General features: G+C 36.2%; 1 protein-coding gene across 35 annotated transcripts in view; it reads right to left on the bottom strand.

The window, feature by feature from the left end:
* Positions 1-311: 311 nt before the first annotated feature.
* The window catches only part of DLG2 (discs large MAGUK scaffold protein 2), a 2,604,243-nt gene continuing 2,581,713 nt past the window's right edge, over positions 312-22,841 (bottom strand). For all 35 annotated transcript variants that reach the window (XM_074304592.1, XM_074304594.1, XM_074304589.1 and 32 more), the window contains 6 exons: positions 20,414-20,464; positions 16,980-17,081; positions 16,389-16,561; positions 11,954-12,063; positions 7,503-7,594; positions 312-2,826 (listed from right to left, as the gene is read on the bottom strand). In XM_074304592.1, coding sequence (XP_074160693.1) covers positions 2,720-2,826; positions 7,503-7,594; positions 11,954-12,063; positions 16,389-16,561; positions 16,980-17,081; positions 20,414-20,464 — 635 coding nt within the window. In that variant the 3' untranslated portion in view covers positions 312-2,719. The remainder of the gene's footprint in view (positions 2,827-7,502; positions 7,595-11,953; positions 12,064-16,388; positions 16,562-16,979; positions 17,082-20,413; positions 20,465-22,841) is intronic.

Genomic DNA, 22,841 nt, shown 5'->3' on the forward strand with positions numbered 1-22,841 from the left:
GAGAGTCCCAGAAAAGGTAGCATGCTCAAACAGGAAGAAACAAAACACTGTCAGAGTGGTTTGGAAAGGAAGGAAAGCTAGGATAATAGGAGAAAGTTCTGGTGTCAAAAACACAACTTGGGAAGTGGGAGGGCATAAGCAATTTCCGTGAAGTGGGCCCGAACCTGAGACAATAGCAATTAATGGATGTGGAAATCTCGAGAATCTGAGGAGCTCTGTGGAAGTTTTGATTGTAATGGGGGGTGGTCTGGGAATGCATGTCTAGCCCTAATGTCTGTTGACCCAAAACTCTAATTGAATGCACAGATGGATTTGTTTTGTTTTTATTTATCTTTTTTTTTTTTTTTTTTTTTTGGAAAGGAAGTGGGGTAGTTCGCAGTCAGACAGACAGATGGTATTCAGAGCAAGGTGGATGACTCAATTTCTCTAAAAGGGACCTGACTTATCTCCTCTGTTTCCACTGTAAAGAAATACCATCAGCACTGATGGATGTTGGTTGCCCTTGTCTCTCCTCACTCCTGCTGATGCACCTGTTTACTGCACAGTGTGGCAGGACATAGCTGCCAGGTCTGGATGCCACCGAGATAAGGCTGTGGGGCTTGACCTCTGCACAGAGAGAATCCATAATCAGTTCCAATCAAGGTTACTCAAGACTTTTCTCCCTAAACAACTGGGTGAAAAAGCTCTGATGTAAAAGAACAATTAGTTAGTGCTGACCTTAGTCTCTTGGTTCAATTTACTAGTGAAATTGGGGACATGGGGGGGAATTTATCTCCTTTCTTTTCCACTTGATCCAGGTACATCCCTGTGCAAGGCTGTGAGGGAAGTTCACCTCAGAATCTTGGAACAACCTTTCATGGCGTGGTCTTTGTCCTAGCATGGAACTGTCCAGCATGCAATCAGTTAACAATCAAGAAGCATTTAAGTGCTTATTATGTGCGGGGCACTGTGCCAAGCACTATTGTAGCTCTCAAGCCAGACACTTCCCTTCTTTTCCTCCAAGACATTCAGTACATCTGTGATGAAGTCCCCTAAAGGTATTCCGTGGTCCTCAAACTTTTTAAATAGGGGCCAGTTCACTGTCCCTCAGACAGTTGGAGGGCTGAACTATAGTAAAAACAAAAGCTCACACTCTGTCTCCGCCCCTCAGCCCATTTGCCATAACCTGGCAGGCCCATAAACGTCCTCAGCGGGCCGCATCTGGCCCGCGGGCCGCAGTTTGAGAACCCTTGCATATATTGTCCCCAGCTGTCTTTCTCCAAACTCTGGGTGAATGAAGTGGAAAGAAGTTTTACGGGTCAGCTAGAGTTGTACCAAAACATCTGCTCAGCCTTTGAGCATTCTAGGAGAGAACCTGGAAAAGAGCTGTCCAATGCTCACAATTAGGACTCCTTAAAGAAACACTTACATTATTCTTTAAGTCATAGCAATTAATTTATCCTCTAAAGAACCATCAGCTTAAAACTGCATTATCTTAGCCAAGTCTCAAAAAGAGCCTAGAGGCCAACTCTTTAGAGAATGGTGTTCCCTAGGAATTTATGCTTAGGAGCCAATAGGAAATCATGGGATTTAATGCTGGAAAGAACACTGATCAGATAGGTCATCTCCTCCTCTTACAGATCTGGAAAACGAGGACCAGGGAGGGGAAGCGCCTTGCCCAGTGTTACACAGGTAATAAGCAACAGAGCTGGGATTTGAATTCAGGTGTCTTGATTCCAAATCCAGGGCTTCTTTCACAATTTCACATCTTTCTGTCATGGGAGGAAACTTAAGAAGGAGGAGAGGGGTCTGACTTTTAAAGAAATTAAGTGGTTGCCTAAAAATCATCAACAATCAAAAGACTAGTGCAACTTTTAGGTTCTCTAAATCTGACAGTCTGCTGAGGGTGTAATAAACTATGCCTTTCCATTAATTAAGCCTTTACAAAATATCTCACAAAAACATTTTTCACCTATATAAATTAGTTTCTATACATTTAATATAATTTTATTTTATAAATTATTCCATCTTTAAGTGCCTTCTTTCAGTATATAAATGGTAAAATAGACAATCAAAAATCATAAAGCTATTCCCAGATGGAACCCCCCCCCCCTTTCCCCATCATCAATCAGGTAAATGCTCCATTCGCTCGCCAATTTCATGGAATGTTTTCCTTTGCAGGTACCAGTGAAAACAACTATACAGTCACCGCTTTCTGACGCAATGGTGTCTCTGAAGGAAACCATTATCTTTCTAATATTTTTTTAAATCATTGTCTCTGTTTGCTAAGAAATCAAGGGATGTGCATAGTTACAAAATTCCATGTGTACCAATTACAGATGTGCAATGACAAGCTTGGTGAGTGAGGTTCAAGAGCTGGGAACTTTTCTTTAAAGCAATCAACACACAGAACTCAGCCATTACAACAGGTTGGGGTGCCCATCGAGTCGAGGAGGCGGCTCGAACCTCTGGACAGAGAGCCCCATCAGAAATCCATACCTACACCTGGCACTTTGAGCACATGACGTCTTTCCCACATACGGCAAAAGTCCTTGAGTTTCTACCCTTTGGCCCCTCAGTTTCCTTCATGGCTTCACACACGTTGTGTTGTACATTCATAAAATTCACATTGACTGCAAGAACATAAATGCAACAAAAACATAAAAGCCTCCACGTAGTATATTATATATTTTTTTCTTCTAAATACTCTTCTGTCATCATCAGAGGTGCAGCAGCTAATTTATAACTTCTCCTTGGAAGGGATCCAGATGAAAGGGCCGGATTGTTCTTCGATAACGAGTTTGCATTGGTTGTATATATCTTCTAAGGTTTCACCTTGAACAATAGCTGCAATAAAAAACACATTTATGGTCATTCTTAGAGGTTCTGAGTAAAGTAAAAGGTGTTGCCTTCTGGGATCACTCCGGCTCAAAGTATTCTTTCTCTCTCCTCAAATTTTGCTGGGGTACATCACCTGGCTCCCAGACTTTGTTCTTGTACGTTGTTTATATATCGTATCAGAATTTTGTATATGTATTTGAGACAAGAAAGTGACACAGTGGAAAGAATGCTGGAACTGGGATCAGGAAGGACTGTGTTCAAATCCAGCCTTAGATACTAGCTATATGACCCTGAGCTTTTACTCCCTGTCTGCCTTGATTTCCTCAGCTGACAAGAATAGCCCCTACTTCCTTGGGCTGTTGTGAGGATCAAATAAGGTACTATATAGAAAGTGCTTAACAGTGCCTGGCATATAGTAGGTTGTGTAATGCATCCTTTCCTTCCTCCCTCCTTCTTCTCCTAATTCAAAGATTATTGAAGTGAGTTGCATTCATTTAACCAGTTTTCAAATTAATAGAAACTTTAAACTTGTTAATCATTATTGCTGTTCTGTAGTGTTTGACTCTTATAAAGGTTTTCTCATGTACATTTGTTAACTTGCACTTAATTATCAGCTAGAACTAACTATTCATTTTCATCATTCAATGATGAAATAGAAAAGGGAATATATGGTCGTTACTTAAAAATAACTAGGTAGGGGCAGCTAATTGGATAGAGTAACCAATACTGAAGTCAGGAAGACCTGAGTACAAATCTGGCTTCAGATACTTAATATTTCCTGGCTGTGTGACCCTGGGCAAGTCACTTAACCTAATTGCCTCAGCAAAAAAAAGAAATGAGTAGGTAGAAATTAAAGTAAAATTTCCAAAATCTTCTGTGCACATTGCAATAAGAAATTCATTTGATGAAAACTTTACTTTCTCTGTTACTGAAAATATCTCAATACCTATATGTCTCCATCTCTGTTTGTCTCTGTTTCTGTCTCTCTCTCCCTATGCATCCGTCCATATCTTATAGGTCTCTAAAAGAAACTATGGTGACTTCAATCATCCCTACATTATCTCTTTATCATTTGAATTTACTCATGCAAAAATCAGATTGCTATTTCTCTTTCTGTTCTTCCCTAGTTTAGCATCCTTAGTCAGAAATTCTCACCATCTGAGCTAGAAGCCAAAGGCTTGAATTTTGGAATAATTCTTTAATTATGTCTTATTTTAATAAAACTTTCTTTCAAATTACATTTAAAAATGTCCTATAATTTACTATTGCCATGGTTTCCAATAGATTTCCTGTAAGAAAAAATTTTTGTCTTTATTGTTATGTAATATGACACAAAAAGGCACTGGGGATATCTCAATACCAGGTGCTATGGCAGGTAAAAGGTTTTTTAAATTCCCTCTTTAATTGAGAGATAACACAATTCAAAGTGAAGATTTCATAGTATGTCCTTGAGGATTTTTCTTAAAACACAATTTTACACTAATTTGGTTCCTTTATCAGTGATATCTCTAGGGGTGAATGGGTCTATGAAAAAAAAAAAGTCGACCCTTCTTGCTCACCTGCTTTCAAATTTGTTTCTGAAAAATACAGAGAAATGCCATACCCACTGGACAATGAGAAATGTCTACAGGCCTGGTGCTCTATCCACATCACTGGTACAGTGGAGTCAGGAACACCTAAGTTCAAATCTAGCTTGAGACACATACTACCTGTCTGACCTTAAATTAAGGCTTATGTGCCTCAGTTTCTTTATCTGTAAAGTAGGAATAATAATAGCATCTACCACAGGATTGTTGTGAGGACTAATGAGATAATACTGGCATAGTACTTAGCACATCATATGATATTTGATAGGCACTAAAGAATGCTATTTTTATTACCCTTATTTCAGTGACATGACCATAAAGACTCCCAGATAACACTTGTGACAATAGTGAAATTAGAACTCTAGGTCTTCTGCCTCTGAATCCAATGTTCTTTCCCACTGTAACATGTCCTTTTATGGTGAAAAATAACTTGCCTGTTAGTAATTAATTCACCTTTCCCTTCACATAATCCACAGAATACATGTACAAATTGCCAAATGACTGACATTTCCTGAAGTCTGAACAAAGTCGATATGAAAAATTCAGATAGGCCATGTGCCTTATTTGGAAATAAGAAATGTCTAAGTAAGTGCTTTTTAAATTACAGAGGATCACTCATTAGGCAGGCACATTTTGTCTGTTCAACCCTGTCATCAGTCATATTACTGTGGAAATCTGCCATGTGAAGAACTGATGATCAGAATCACAGAATTTCAGAGAGGGAGGGGATTCTGATTCCCCAGGTCACTCCACTATTAAGAAAATAAATTCCTTTACAGGCTACCCAGCAAGTGGTTAGTCAGTTTCTTCATGAAGACCTTCAGTGATAGGAGAACCTACTATTTTTCCAACCAATTCGTTCTCCTTTAGGACACTAATTGTTGGGAAAATTTCCCCCTAAATCAAGCTTAAATCACCCCTTTGCAACTTATTGAATTGAGCTGAATTCTGTTCCTCCAAACTTATTTGAAAGAAAAAAATCTTTGTTATATTTTGTTTTCTTAGACTTAAGGCAGAGACATAGGGACAGAAGAATACTGTAAATGAATACTCAACAGATTTTAAAATGGTATTTTTTTCAGATTTGTCCTTCTGGCATCCAAGAATCTTATTCAAATGCCCTTGGAGGCAGAATATGCTTATGGATTGCCTTTTTTGTGGGGATGGGTTCTAGTCTAATTATTTATTATGAGTAGTCAAATGTACATGTTGTTACTAAAACAATGTTTTTGACAGGTGGCAGTGCTTTTTCTTCAAAGCTCTTCCTTCTTCAGTACTCTCTTAGTTCTTCTCATTTCAGGGACAAAGGAATAATTTGATGCTTTAATTTACTAATTTTCCTGAACAAAGAGGATTATCTTAGTATCTGGACTATCTGCAAGCAGTATTAGGAATAACAATCAAGGACAGGCAGTTGAGAGTGTTTGAAGTCTTGTTAGAAAGGGCAATTGAAGTTGGAAATCCAGATCGTAGATTGTTAGGCCTAAAATGGACTTTGGGGATCATGTACTCCAACACTTTTATTTTGCTTATTAGAGCTGAGGTCCAGAGAAATTAAAGGATTTGCTCAAGGTCATATGGTCAGTGAGGATAGGAACATGAGTCTTCTGACTAAAATCATTGTATTATCAACTACATCAACATCCTTCAATTTTTTGAGAGTTTCTTGTATATCCATAGTGGATTCTTTGCTTTCAAATAAGAAGGGAAATATAGGAATATAGGAGAAAGAGGAAGAAACCATGATTTTTTTTTCTGTCTTAGTATCCTATCTCTGCCCTTTGGCCAAATTTAATAAGGAGAGCCCTTTTTAAAAGTCCTATAGATTCTATGGACTCAATAATAGTCAACATTTATATAGTACTTTAAGGTTCCTAAAATAGTCACCTACTTCCAGTCCCTTGTTAAACAGAGCAGGCATTAAGGTCCAAGGAAGTGGGCAGCCAGGTAGTACAATGGAAAAAGGGCCAGATCTGGAGTTAGGAAGATTCATCTTTCTGAGTTCAAATCTAGCATCAGACACTTACTAGTTATGTGACTCTGAGCAAGTCACTTAATATAACCTTCAGTTTCCTCCTCTATAAAATGAGCTGGAGAAGGAAATGGCAAACCATTCTAATATCTTTGTCAAGAAAACCCCAAAAAGATCATGAGGAGTCAGAAATGATTAAAAAAAATAACCAAACAATAAAGGTTTGTAAAACACTTTATGTAATAATACTTGCTATTTCTTCAGCACTTTCAAGTAAGTTTGATAGTTATTAATTCTTTTGCTCTTCATGACAGCCCTGTGAGATAGGCAATATAGACATTCCTATCCTCTATTAATGATAAACAGAGGGTCAAATAGTTTAAGTGACTCCATCATGGTCACACTGCTAATAAAAATCAGAGGCTCAATTCAAACAGTTCAATATACATATTGTTTCAGTTTGGTTTTTGTATTCTCAGTGCCTTGCACACAGCAGGAACTTAATAAATGCTTGTAGAAAGAAGTATTGATTATGATATGATAATTTATTTAACAACCCTAGGAGAGAGTTGTTGGGAACCTGGACTTTCATTACTAGAGGAGCTCCAGGAGATACTAGAGCATCTGCTTAGCACAAATTAATTTATATGGTCCCTTTACTAGATGAGAGATTTAAGAAAATTTAAGAAAATTCACTATTTCTGGTGTCTCCTGGGAATAAATTCCCCATTAGATTTAGGAAGATTGGACAACCTTTATGAAGCATCCAAGAACTCTTCAGCTTCTGGTGAAGATTAAAGGATATTTAAAAGAAAGAGAGAAAAAAAGATATTTCTATTTAGATTCCCTTTCAAGCTTTTTTTTTTTTTTGGATTTTTTTCAAATTATCTGAAACTTGAATTCTATTCAATGTGTTTCAACAAACATTGCTTAATGCCAAAACCGAGCAGTGTGGATTCAGTAAGGCACTGAATGAAAATTACTACAGAGTATCCAATACATTCGTACCATCCTAAATTTCCCAAGGACCAATTTTAGGCCCTGGATGTTACCCACTCACTATCGCATAGGTCAGGGCATTTAATTGTTTACAGCATAGAGTGAAGCCATTGATAGAAGATTACCTGTAAAATACTCTCCAAATTCTTGCTCTAACTTGATAGCTCGGTCATAGGTTTTCTTGGCTTGTTCCTCTGTGAGACGCTTATTCATCTCCCTAGGGAAATAAAGGATATGTCAGTTAAAATATACCATAAATGAATTTGTGACTCCTGAAACTGCTTGCTTTTCTGCAATCTGCCTCCCCAACATATATACCACAAAATAAAATGCAAACACAACTGTCCTGGAAATTTCTTATTTCTAATTTAGGAATGGATTGTCTAGAAATAATGTGATTCAGCCTTAACCTGGATAGTTTTAGTAATGGGAATTCAGTACTTTGTGAAGCAACCATTATTGAATAACTATTATTATTATTATTATTATAAAATTATATTGAGCTAAAGTAATTTTCTTCTTTTGCCACCCATTGTTCTTCCTTCTGATCTTGGGGGTCAAGCAAAACAAGGTTAGTCCCTTTTCCAAGCATCAGACTTTCAGATACTTGAGGATAGCTATCATGTCTTCACCTTTTTTCCCCTCACTGTTCCAACAGTGCTTTCTTTCATCATCACCTTGCTTTTTCACATATTTGTCAGATAACATGGCATTTGGTTACCCTCCTGTTCATTTTAAATGTGACTCCCAGTACACATCCCAATACTCCAAATGTCAGTGAGAGGAAAAAAGGAGACAGGAAAAAGATAATTGCTATTTCTGTCAATTCTCTGTTGGATGTTTGTACCTAACAGAACTGGCTATTTCTAACATGGAATTTATAGAATCGTAGATTTAGAGTTGGAAGAGATGTTAGAAGTCCGATTTTACATATTAAAAAGGTGCAGATGAAGCAGTAAGGTACCAAAGGCAGAGAAAAAAGGGAGAAGGGGCCAGGCAAGTCGAACCATGAGCAGCTCCTTAACCTTCCTTTCTCCTCAGATCCTGATGGAGTTAGCCCAAGCTTCTAGACCCAACTGCCTCGGGAATGACAGTGTTCCCCTAAACCACTGAACCTGCTCCTAGGCCGGCTTCCAGCCAGCCTTAAGGGGAGCAGCCATGCCATACTATCGGTAGCTTTTCCACTCTTTGCCACGCCACTTATCAATCAGAGAAGCAATTCCCGTGAAGAAGGGACCGGCATTCTTCTCCAAGTGCAAACCTATGGCCATACACATAGCAGAAAAGCCAATGTAGGCACCCTGAGGATTATAACCTGCTTGGCAAGTCAAATGACTACTTATAACTTAACTACAACCTCTCCTTCACTGTCATGGAGACAGCTAAGATCCCCAAACCCAAGTAAGTTTAGAATAAACTCCAATAGCAATGCTTTGTGTCTGTAGCCATCATCCTGGGAGAGCAACCTAGCCACTGCTCTTAGGTTGTTTCAGCCACAGTTACTGAAGATCCAGAAAAGAAATTTGTCATCCCCCAAGTTATTAGTGCAATTACTTAGTTTAACATTATAAATTGATATGATTTTAGCATTGGAAATGATATTCAAGAAGAGGTATTAGCAACTGTTTTGTCACTAAGGACCCTGGGACCTCTGCACCTGACTTGAAGTTGAAATCTTCCATGAATATTGTCTCCCCCATTAGAATGTGAGCCCCTTGAGAATAGAGATTCTTATTTTTTATATGTATTACTAGAACTTACTATAGTACTTGTTTCTTCATATTCCATTCTACAATCAAAATGATCTTCCTAAAGTACAGTTCTAACCATGTCAATCCACTATTCAATAAACTTCTGTGCCCATTACTTTCAGGATCAAATATAAGGTCCTCTCTTTGGGATTTAAAGCCATTCATATTCTGGGGTCCTCCCTCCTTACCTTTCCAGTTTTATATATGATTCCCCTCAACATACTTTATAATCCAATGATTCTGGCCTCCTTCCTGTTCCAGTTTTAGATAATGTGGAGAAAGTGCTATCTAAACTTCCTAGCATTATATGAATGTCAGTTATTATGGGGGACACAAAGGCGAATAATATAAAGGTCTAGTCTTTAAGACGTTATAGTTGGTCTACTTAGGCATCTTCCTGTTCACTTGAGTGTGACAGATTCAGAACAGAGAATTGAGATATGACAGCATTTTATACTAGATGCATTTTAACATGGCATCTGATCACTCTCATGCACTCTGCTCCAGCCAAACTGGCTCATTGACTCTTCTTCCTGATGTATAATATCTTAAGTCTCACCTTGGTGCTTATGTAGACCTATGCTACGTCTCTGCCTACTTTTCTTAGTGCCTCTTAGAACCTGTGGCTTCCTTTAAGACTTCCTTATAAAAACCCTTTAATGCTCTTCCTTCACCCTTGGAAATTATTTTGAATCTACTTTCCATTTACTTGCTCAAGGTCACACAGCTTGGCAAAACTAGGTATAGAATTAAGATATTTTGTCTTTGCTAAGAAAATAATATTAATAAGTAGTATTTATATCATACTTTAGGGTTCACAAATTATATGTTATCAAAGTACATGTTATTGGGACGATCTGATCCAATAATCCTGATTTAGGTGATATTATTATCCCCATATTACAGGTAAGGGAACTGAGACTGAGAGAAGTTAAATGACTTGTGTAGGAGTCACCCACCTAGTAACTGTAGGGCAGGATTTGAATTCAGGTGCAAATAAAAGAGATTAATTTTCACCTGGACATGGAGAGATTCTTTGAGGGAAGATGAAGATATGCTAATCCCTCTACCCTGGGGTGAGAGGAAATACATAGGCAGAAGAAGTCTCTCTCTTGTAAAGGAGACTTGGCTTTATGTTTTTTTTACACTGTAAAAACAAATGCCCCTTTGAACATGAAGCAGAATTTGATGTGCTTTTAGCCAGTCAAGGCAGTCACTGAGGGTTTATGAAAGAGGATATGAAAATGCATGCTGGAAATGAAATAATATATAAAGAACTACAATCCTGAGAAGTGATAGGGACCATACATTTGTTCCAGCTGACCTGGAAAATGAAAGAGGCCCCAATTCTACTCCCAAGTCAATCTCTAAGGGTAAAAATACTTGAGGGAATAAATGCTCCCAAGAAGTTTGCCTTAGTCTAAAGGTCACTTTCTCTGCCCTTGGATCCTGGGGACTCAGCTGTACCAAATTAGCCTCCATTCGTTCCCCTCCTCCCTCACCCCCATCCTCCCCAGAAGCAAAGCAGTCAGTATGCATAATTTTGCTAAATCTGAAACTCCATGAGATGGAACTAAACATTGAAGGGAAAGTACCTAGAGGAAAACAGACAAAGCCTTTTTAGGGTTTTGTGATTTTGAACTTGAATCTATTTCAGAAAGAAATAAGATGCATAGACTTAGAGACAGAAGAGGGATTTTTAGTCCAGTCCTCTGCCTGCTTTTTTAAATATAAGGAAATTGAGGTCCAGAGAAATTAAGTGACTGGTCCAAAAAGAGTTAGCAAGGAGAAAAGGCAGTATAGGAACTCATGAACTCTCAGGGAAGGCTGCTAAGGAATACCAGCCCTCTGGCCCTACTCCGCCCTGACCTCTCATAGGAATGTTCCCTTCCACTCTATGATTTTTTTCTATAATACACTACTTTGCAACTACATTCAACTAGAGGATCCCTAAAGTTCTCCTTATTGCTTACAAGTAGTAGCACAGTGGAATAGATGTGTGTCCCTTTAGGTCCATTGGCATTAGCTGCCCTTACAGGTCAACTGTACTTTCCAGACTCAAATGATATTGTGTATCAATACAAACTAAACCCTTTAACATGAAACATTTCCTGGTGGCTCTCTGGTTTAAGGAGGAAAATTTGGGATTTGTGGAGAAGGAAGGAACCAGAAGTAAGAAGATCAAGTATTCAAGATGAAAAATAATGAGGGTTTTTTTCCCCCAAGTTTAAAGACTAAGGACATTTGGAAGCAAGATTTATGCTGATTGATATTTGAACAACAACAAGTTTGAGCTATTGGTATAATTCATAGTTGTCGTATTTTTGGGAGAAAGTATTATTGATGACAGTGACCTATGCTTAGAATTGTAATTAAGGAAAGGTAAAATCTTATTGCAGAGCAAACCTAAATGCCAAGGGAAAGAATCTAAAATGTCACCTGTTCCATCTACTTAAACTCATTTGTTTCTATTTCCTCTGGAACTGCTGCCTCAAATGAGAGGCAATTCAATTACTATTGCTTTTTTAACAATTAACCTCACTCCTTCCCCACTACCTCAGATCCTGGAAAATTGGGAAAAAACAAACAAACAAACAAAAAAAAAAAACCTTAGGAAACGGGAGTGCACACATTTTCAAGGAACTATTAGCTTTCTTCCCCAGGGTGAGTCAAATAAACTTTAATTTTATAGGGATTTGGCAGGAAGGAAAAAGGAATGCATAAATATCTGGCAGTAGTATCATCAGCTTCAAAACAGATAAAAAGGCATTACTGTGGAACCTGACAGATAAGGAGGGAACAGAGATGACTTTCAGCATACTTACATCAATGGCTCCAATGACTTCGGCTTAATGAAGATGGCAATGGGATAGAGTTGTGCGACCTGTAACCGCTTGATAGCATTTCCTGATACATCAAGTATGCAGTGTTTGCCCTGATGGAAAAAGATGTGGGGGGAGTCTTATTCAAGGAATCAGAGAATGAGAACATTTGGGAGGAACTTTAGCTCATCCAATTTAATCTCCCACCCAGTGCTACAGTCCTTCCACATAAGAAGGTTTTACTTATATTTGCCCAAATGAAATGGGGAGAAAAATGGTGTGTTGAACACCTCCAGTAATTAGGAACTCACTACCTCACAGAAATAGTGTAGGATAATCAACTGTAAATGGTTTAGCTATTCTCAGCATTACAACCTATAGTTGTTTTTGTATTGTCTGAGACAACTCTGAAGGATTTATGATTAAAAATGCTAGAGAAAAAACTGATGGTGTCTGAATACAAATTGAAACATCCTTTTAAAAAAACTTTGTTTTTCTTGAATTTTTTTTTTGGGGGAAATTTTATGTTTTCTTTAACAACATGATTTTTATAGAAATGTTTCCTTGAACTCCACATGTACCTTCTCAATGAGGTGGAATGGGGAGAGAGGAAGAGAGAATTTGGAACTCAGTTTTAAAAACAAATGTTAAAAATTGTTTTACATGTAACTTGGAGAAAATAAAATATTACATAAGAAACCAAATTTTAAAAAAAGGAACTCACTATTCTCAGATGCAGACCATTCCACTTGGATATACTTCTATCAGAAAAAGTTTTCTTATTGAGACAAAAGAAATATATATATATGTACATGTATTCATATCTAAACAAATATAAAATACCTCATAATCTCTATTAATTGATTCTAGTTCTGTGATATAAGAATATGATTTGATTTCTCTCAAGCCAAGTAAAAACAAGTTTTTATATAAAGCTTTTCAAATACTTGAAGAGATATATCATGGCCTTATCCCTAGGACTTGAATTATATTAATGTTAACTTGCCCATTTTCAATATTTTCCCTTCACCTAAAGTTTGCTGGATAAAGTGAGAGGGGAGAAGGAAAATAGAAAATATGAAACTAAAAAAATAAAATCCTAAGATTTAAAGCCTTTGGCTTTGAAGGAACCACATGGGCAGGAGTGATGGTATGACACTGAGAAGGAACCTGCTTACTTCTCCCTGACCAGAGCACATTCTAAAGATTTCAGGTTGGATAATATTTTTCTAGTATTACTGAGAGCAGGGAGGAAGAAAAGCAAGCAAGCTTCTTTAACAGAATACATGACTCTAAATAAAAATTAAAAAAAAAAAAAAAGGAGAGGCAGCTAGGTGGTACAGAGTAGATAGAGTACCAGATTCAAATATGATCTTAGACACATGATACTTACCAGCCGTGTGGCCCTGGGAAAGTTACTTAACCCTGATTGCCTTGTAAATAAATAAATAATAGAATAAACATCCCTGGTTTCTCATAAGACATGGTTTCCATTCTTCTCACCATCCTAATAGTCTTTCCATGGATAATATTCTACCTAAAATATGAGTCCAGAACAGTCATAACTTTCTAGCACCAACTGAACTCTTTTCTTTTCAATATTTTTCTTCTGGACCACATATTTAATACTTTAGCTGATTTTTGGAGGCTAAAGGGCAATATAAGATAACAGAGAAAGAAAAGACTCCAAGAAAAGAACTTGAGGTTTTTTTTTTTTAAGTAATTTGCCTGGCTAATTTCAGAATAGGAAGCATGACTATAAAATATTATGTTGGTCCAAATAAAAACCAAACTTGTCCTCTAAATTTTGCTCACATAAAGGCCAAGCATGGTCTCTAATGGTATTATCTAATTGTATTGCAATTGTCCTTTTAGTCCATTTTTATGAATTAATTTGAAGAATGGACTTTTATATTGAGATTCATGTAAATTTGGGTGCTGTAATTTTTTATTGTTCTTAGTTAATAGCTATACTGGTAAAGCTGTTCCCTTCGCTAGGTATATTTTTTGCAATGGTTTTGTTTTTGCATTAAATGGAGGGAGGAGTGAGAGAGAAAATAAAACAAATGAATTAATTAAATTAATTAAAATTGAATTAATTGAAAAATAAAGTAATGGAATATGCCTATGTTTTTCAAAAAAGATCTATTTTCAAAGTTCTGCCTACATTCAGTGACCTATATTCTGATCACCAGAGAGTAGGATTTTTCTTTCAGGCCTCTTAAATCATCCTTGGTAGCAACTGCCAAAGAGGTTTCTTAAATTTTTTTTTGTTGCTGTTGTTTTTAAAAGCAGCCTTGTAATTGATGTTTGGCTTTTTACAAGGGAAGGTTTCACGCTTTTACCCGTGTAAGTTCCCGAGTGTAGAAAAAAAAAATCAGTGTTGATACTTCATGGAATTTATTTGGCTTAGCCTAGATTGTAAGGAATAGTCAGAAACAGGAACTTTACTAGAACTCCTGGGGAAAAGTAGAAATAACATTCCCTACGTTAGATTCAGCCCCCTAAGGTTCCATTAAATGCAGACAAAATGCTTTGTATGTGGAGAGAAAGTGAATATTGTATAGAGAGGAGTAGGTTCTTCTTTTATGTTATTTTATGTTATTTATATTATTTTATGTTAAAAGTATAACATGTTTATTACATTTTTGATTATTGCTGAAGATGAATTGAACATACGTTTCCCTCTAAAAGATCCTGGAGCTGAGGTTAGAGAGGAAGAAATGGAAGTAATACCTATGGGCTTTTTACCAGGCCCTAAATCTTTTCCTATCTCGATCTACTGATTTTTAGATGCCATGAACTAACTTCATGAAGGAATTTAGGAGCAAACAATTTTGTTTCTGACTAAATGTACCAATTTGATTTGATCTTAATAGTTTTGGTTTTGTTTTGCCAGTATAAACTCAAGTTAAGACTTCAAAATTTAAACTCGAAAGATGTTCAATTCATCAGCAGCAATAATAAAAAAAAAAATAAAAAACATGTTATGCTGGAAGGTTGCTTTTATTTTTCCTTTTACTCAAGAACCAATATGTGTTCTTGGCTACAATTTTTGCTCTGAATTAGTATAATCATTTTCCCATATGTCAATTTATGGGCGCATATATAACAGTCACACAGGATAGTCAGGAAGGGAGTACCCACTTCCATGACAGAGATCCATGGGAATATTGGAGTATCACAGTAATTGTTTCAGTGTTTCTCTTTGTACATGTACCATGTACAATAAAGGGCATTTTTTTTGCTATAAATCAGCATAATAATTTGCCCACATGGTAATTTATGGGAAGATATATGAGTCTCCCACAGACTAGGTAGGGAGTGCCTACTTCTGTGACAGAGATCCATGGGTATATTAGGTTATCACAATAATTGCTTTCATTTTTCTAGTTGCACATATTATATATTTCTAGTTATACATACCATCCTCTGTTAATTTGAACTATCCTGAACAAGGATATATACACAATAGTGCTTCTTAAGTAGCAAACTTGGAATGTATGAATAAAATTGTATCAACTAGAAGTCACAGAGCTCCTTTTTAATTCAAGTACTGATTGGACTCAGCTGGTTCTTCACATTGAGATTATGGATAACTAACTTATCCAGTTGATTCTGACCTACTTCTCTCTGTACAATATTCACTTTCTCTCCACATACAAAGCACTTCCAGTCTGCATTTAATGGGACCCTAAGGGGGTTGAACCTAATGTAGGGAATGTTATTTTTTCTTCAATCAGGGACTTCATTTATTAATCTGTGACCTAAATCTTCTTCACTTATTCCATTTCCCAGTATGGTCCCAGTCTCCAGCCACTTCTATCCCCCATCTCATTGGCTTTGGGGCTTGTCATAAAGTAGTAATATGGAATATAATTACCACAGAAAATAAGGAGAAACAAGCAACTTATTGTATTTTCCTATCTCTACGTCTAGTTATTAGGAATCTCTTCTGTATGCTGAGCTATAGTCTATCTATTGGCAGTAGCTACCCTTGAATACTAATTCTACTTTTGAGATCCAAGCAAAATAAGTCTCAAATCTCTTCTGAATGAAGTATTTAGAGAAAACTATCATGTTATCATCATAGTTCAATCTCCCCACTTCACAAATAAGAAAACTGAGTTACAAAGTAGGAACTTGGGATATTGGAAAAACACCCCAAAACAATGTCCTTGTTCTCAGAGGGAGTTTATTATATCTCCATCATGGACAAAATGAAAACCTACAATCTCCAGCATGCATTTAGATTTTTAAGGTTCTTTCCTATTTCTAGGTCATCAATCTAAAGAACCTCATATTGAGATTGGAGCAGGTACAAACTTCTAATCCAGTGATGAAATTTCACAATTCCATTCTAGAGAGAATGTAACTGTTTCAGTTGGGAAACAGACCATGGACCCTCAGATGCTTATAAAAAGATGAGGAAACATACCCTCTCTGCAACAAATCGCACAGACTGAACGCTGGTTCCATATAAATTATCATTGTACTGTCCGGCCTCTATAAACTTATGCTCTTGTATATCTTTTTCCATTTGCTCTCTTGAAATGACAAAATGATAGTCTCTGCCATCCACCTCATAGTCACGCTTTGGCCTTGTGGTATCTGTGAATATAGATAAGGGGAGATTAGAATTTTTAGGAATTCTTCCTTGCCCTCCTGTCCTACTTACTAATTTATGATTTAAGATTAGAGCAAGTAACAGTGTAGTGGCGGGGATTACTGTCTCCTTGTCAAAAGTATTAGACTGAAAAATAAAGGTGAGATAATGTATGTATTTTCATCTGTATGGTAGGATAAGCAAATGAGATGACATATAAAACACTAGCAACTCTTAAAATGCCATATAAATAGTAGATGATATTATTTATTCACTTGAGAAGAAGATAGAGGTGCACAGAAAGAATACATAAGTAATGGCATTCTATGACCACAGATCTGAAGTACAAAATTACATATTGACATCTCATCCCACAGAAGGAATCCAACACTATGAAAGGATAAAAAGAGAAATAGTACTTACGAGGTACACAGGAGCCGAATTTGTCAGGGAATTCTGATATCAAGTCATCATTGATCCGGTCCTTCATAGGACCCAGAATAATAACTGGCCTAGTATAATTAACTGGGAAAAGGGAAAAGAAATGTATTAATACAGAAGCACACTTTCTATTTTCACTTCATCAGGAGTACAAAACAATCTCTGTCTTCTGGATTCCCATTTTGTACTGAAATGGATACACATGCTGCCTAATATTTTTCTCCTCAGATAAAGAATCTGTCAGTACCCTGAGTGGGAGTGTTGATGTTTAATAGTGAATCTGTCTTTCAGTGCCCAAATATTGGAAGTTACTCACAGGGATGAGTGACAGCTCTGTTTATCAAAGAAAACAATGAAATATTTCAAGGAGTATCCCTTTCTTTTTTCTGGTTGTGTCCAGCATCACACAATATCAGCACAATCACTACGTTTAATCTGTTCAGTAGGAAAAATTTGTTAAACTATTGGGGCACTGTATAAACAGAAACTTTTCAAAACAATTATATATTTTATAAGTTGTTTGATCCATTAGGCTAAAACCATGACAGTCTTAATACCCCATTTTCTGAATGTCAGAAGTAGTCTTGTTCAGGGGTAAGAGCTGAATTAGAAGACAGTGGCCATGACTTATAATTGAAGTTCTACCACTAATTTACTGTGTGACTTTGGGCAAATCACTTTGTACTTCAGTTCTTTTATCTGTGATATGGGGAGATTGAATTATGATGATAACATGATCATTTTCTCTAAATATTTCATTCAGAAGTTATAAGATTTATTTTGCTTGGACCTTGAAAGAATTAGTACTAATAGGTAGAGATTGTCAGTAGGAAGATTATAGATTAGCATATGAAGAGATTCCTAATAACTAGATATAGAGGTAGGAAAATACAATGAGTTGCTTGAGTTGATCTCTGGTGCTAGAGGTGTCCAAATGTAAAACAAATATATATTTACGAGGGATGATGCAAATGGAATTCATGTCTTGTTTAGGATTTGATGACCTTTAAGTTAGCACACTCTTTTCATTCTAAATTGTGTTGCTCCCTTAATTTTCTAGGGATAAATTAATATTATTACATGAATCAATTTAAGAAAAATAATAAAATTCAAAAGCAACCACATCTGAGCCCCTCTAATATGCAGAATCAAGTTGTAATTTAGGTTTCATACTGCAAATGAATCAGTCAGCATTTATTAAGTGATTGTTAGGATGAAAATAAAAATATGGCTGGCTAATGCTTTTTGAGTGTCTTGGAATAATACCGAGTATTCTTTATTCTCTGCCTATACACAGATGACATGATTTCAGGAACACAGGAAAGGCTCACTCTTTTTAAGAGGATTCCTTCACCTACCTCATTTGCTGAATTGTAACTAAATTTTTCCAATACAAAAATTCAGTTTTGTTATTATTTACTTAACCTTTAGTAGTATTCTTTTCAAGGAGGAGAAATTCTTAGTTTTTTGTAACCTGGAAATCCTTGACCAGTATCATTGACATTTCAAGACCACTTTAAGCTCTATGAGGGTGCCTTGGGTGAGGAAGGGGAATAGAACGAGAGAACTCAGGCAGTACCCAAAATAAACATTGCTGATGTAATAATTTGGCTTATGGATGATAGGACTTTAGAGCTACAAGACCTTTTGAGATCATCTAATTCAATCCTCTTTTTGATGTTCAAGGGGACCCCAAAAATGTTGGGTTCCAGACTGGCATTGTGAGGTATGTCAATAGAATTTTCAGACTTGGACCTATCTCCAAGCCAAGGGCAAAGTTCATTATAATCGTAACACCAATTAAAGTGGGCTAAATTCCAAAAGAAGTTAGCAAAGAACTCAGAGCAGGAAGGCAAATTTTTAGGGAAAAATTAGAGAAACCAGGAATTCGTGTCATTGATATGCTAATTTTGTAGTCTATGTTACCACTTGGCATTTAGTGGGTACCAATTTTAGAGACTCAGTCAAAAGCTTTCTCCCATGGTAATAATGCTGGCCAAGGACTGGCTCAATGAATATATGATCTCTGACCAGTGTCACACACCACCTAAAGACCTTTCTTAGTGTTTGCTACAAGAGATAAGGAGAATAATAATGACTTTTATTTTTAAAAAGCATGATAATTATTAAATTCTAATATGAATAATAATAATAGCTGGCATTTTAATGATCATTTTAAAGTATAAAAAGCAGTTGACATACATGATTTTCTTTGTACCTCATAACAAAATATTGACTTGCAGTTCTGAGGGACCTGAAAGATCATTTAGTCCAACTGTTTTGATTTATAGATGAGGAAACAAACTCCCAGAGCACAAGTGACTTGACAAAGATCATACAAGGAATTAGAAGCAGAGCTAGCACTTGAACACAAATCCTTTGACTCCAAACCTAACATTGTTTTCATTAGATTAAATAATTAAATCATCACGGATTAAATATTCTGTTAGTATCAACTATTAGCATTTATGAACTACAGAGGAGAAAATAAGTTCAGAGAGAGATGAAGTTCAGTGAGTAATGGAAGGTAGGATTTGAACCCAGTTATTTCTGACTCCATTTTCAGCACTCTAATCACTCTTCCCATTTGTCTCTCCACATAGATCAGTTCCAAAGCATGTCTAGTTGTCTCACTTTAGACAAGCCTAGAATCTGTACTAGGGATCTAGATGGCATAGTGAATTAAACATTGGAGTTAGGCAGAACTCAGTTCAAATCTAGCCTCAAATACTTGCTAGCTATGGGATCCTGGGCAAGTCATTTTACCCTGTTTGCCTCAGTTTCCTTAAGTATAATATGGCCAATAATAGCACTTACTTCTCACACTTGTTATGCAATTAAATGAAATAATATTTGTCAGGTGTTTTACACAGTGCCTAGAAGGCACTATAATAATATTAGTACTTATTACTGCTACTGTTATTGCTGCTACTATTACTGTTACTGCTGCTTCTACTACTACTATTACTATTATTATTATTAATACTACTATAACTACTATTACTACTACTACTATTACTATTAGTCATACTGCTATTGCTACTATTACTACTACTACTGCTACTACTACTATTACTATTACTATTATTATTAAATACTACTGCTACTGCTGCTACTACTACTACTACTACTACTACTATTACTATTATTATTATTAATACTACTATAACTAATATTACTACTACTACTATTACTACTATTACTATTACTACTACTACTATTAGTCATACTGCTATTGCTACTATTACTACTACTACTGCTACTACTACTATTACTACTATTACTATTACTATTATTAAATACTACTGCTACTGCTGCTGCTGCTGCTGCTGCTGCTGCTGCTGCTGCTACTACTACTACTACTACTACTACTACACTTGTCAAAACCAGGGAACGAGAAAAACTAGGAGACTTACTTTCCTGCCTTGTGACAGGCTCGTAAGAAAGAATGAGATCCTCTTGTCCTCCTGAGAAAAGAAAGAAAAGTTACAATTGGTTAGCATCAGATCAAATCATATAGGAACCTTCCCTTGTCCCTAAGTATAAGAAATAGAGTTCAAAAGTTAATTTTCTTTTTAAATCTTTCCTTGAACCATTTTCAAAGCTTCACCTACTTTCCTATGGCTTATTTTCCTCACTTAATAGCTTTGTTAATCCTATCACATTGTCATTTCCCCAGCAATAAGGTTCCTTGTCTAGTAGTCTATAGGCAGAAGGGTATTTTGGGGTTATGTATTACCTAGCTTAGTCATGCTTTAAGAAGAATTGTTCTGCCAGATCTCAAAGGTAAACCTAGAACCAGGATCTCTACTCAATGAAAGAGGATCTTATTCAGAGCCCATTCCTGATTGAAACATTGTTGACATATAGCTAGAAGCTTCCTGGATTGTTGACAAAGCTTGTTATAGAGTGGCTCATGATGGAAAGTTATGTATTCATCAGCTCTATCCACTTGCTAAGTCCCATGATGTGAGTAAAAAGATGATTCCTTTAAAAAAGGGTTATAATAGCAGATTTTGATAGGTTACAGAGTATTGGACTGAGAATTTCTTTTGGAAAGAAAAACATAATATCTCATATACCTTTGATTTTCAATTTACCTTATTTAATTACCTGAAGAAGCAGTGGTATGGTCCAGGGACTCCCTAAGAATCCCTGAGATCCATTTGGTAGTCTCTATGAGTTCAAAAATATTTCTGTAATAATGCTAAGATGTTAAAATTTCAAATGCAGTAAATATTGGTTGACATAAACTACATAAACAAAAACTTTTGAGAGAACCTCAATGGTATTTTAAGAGTATAAAGATTTCCTGAACCCCAAAGTTTGAGAATTGCTATCCTACAGGGAAGTGTTATTTAAGAAATAAAACCAAACAACTCTCCTGCCCCCTTCCTTCTGTATTTCATTTAGTGGAACAAAAGATAGAAGCAGGTTGGCTAAGAAATCACAGATTCAGGGCTAGTGATGCCTTTTCTAGTAATCTGCCATGGACCAATTTGGGAGGAATTTTGTAGAAACTGACCAGCTGTTAAATTATTGATGACATTTACTGCCAAAGCAATGCTTGGAAACCTACAAAAGGAAATCAAAGGCATGCTAAGAAATCTTCTAATTCTTTGAATAATAACTGGGAGCATTATTTTTTTGATTCTGGTTTGGCATAGAGCACATGGTTACAAATGGTCTTTGAATATTAATTTTATTGGTTAATTCATTTTTGAGACCATCTTAGGACATAAATTTCCATTCGATAACTAAAACTGGCCATTAAGCTTCTCTAAGTCATAGGTCTCTGCCCTTGTATCAATTCATCTGAGTTATTTGCATCTCATTTTGTGAGAAAATAATTCATATAGGCTATGATTAATTCTCTTATTAGTAGGAAGGTGGACAAAACTATGACATATTGCTATAAGGTAGGAAACATATATTTGTAAGAAACATATGAACCGAAGGATAGGGAACTGTATTATCTTCTTATTATTATTGCTATTAATAATAATAGCTAACATTTAAGCAGCATTTTAAAGTCTGCTAGGAGCTTTATATATGTTATTTGAGCCTGAGAACAATCTTGGATACTAGGTGGCATTATTATCCCAATTTACAGAGAAGGAAACTGAGGCACAGAGAAGTTCAGTGACTTGCTAGCATCCCACAGCTAGCAAGTTGCTGAGGCATGCATGATCTGAATTCAAGTCTTCCTGATTCCAAGTTCAGTACTCTATGCAATGTGCCAGTTAGCTGTCTTATCTTGCTATTTAAACAAATTGCATTTCAATGTACTCCCTTAAAGGAGTAATTGTAATTCGATATTACTGATATTAGAAATGGCTAGGGAGTTATTTGTTGAAAATATATATTTAGTGCCCAGGATTTAAAAGTGGACACCATTTGTTTTTTTAAGTATTACCTAGACATATTACTAGACATAGGTGCTATGCAATGAAATGATATAAAGTCAACCAAGTGAAATATTATCTCTTGTCCTCCTCCCTTTATAAGACAAAATCCTGGAAGATATTGGATACTTTGCCAGAAAGTGATGTATTCAAAAAAATGCAAGTAGGGAAAACTCTTATTGTTCCTTTGTTTTTCAGTCAAGTCCTACTCTTCATTTTCTTGGCAAAGTTCCTAAAGTGATTTGCCATTTCCTTCTCCAGCTCATTTTATAGATGAAGAAACTGAGGCAAATAGGATTAAGTGACTTGTCTAGGATTATACAATCAGTAAATATCTAAGGCTAGATATGAACTCAGGAAGATGATTCCAGGCTTGGTGCTTTAACCACTGTACCAACTAGCTGCTCCCAAAATGCTAAATATGAGCTGTTAAAAGTTG

This window comes from Sminthopsis crassicaudata, chromosome 3 (genome assembly GCF_048593235.1).
Source record: "Sminthopsis crassicaudata isolate SCR6 chromosome 3, ASM4859323v1, whole genome shotgun sequence".
Lineage (NCBI taxonomy): Eukaryota > Metazoa > Chordata > Mammalia > Dasyuromorphia > Dasyuridae > Sminthopsis > Sminthopsis crassicaudata.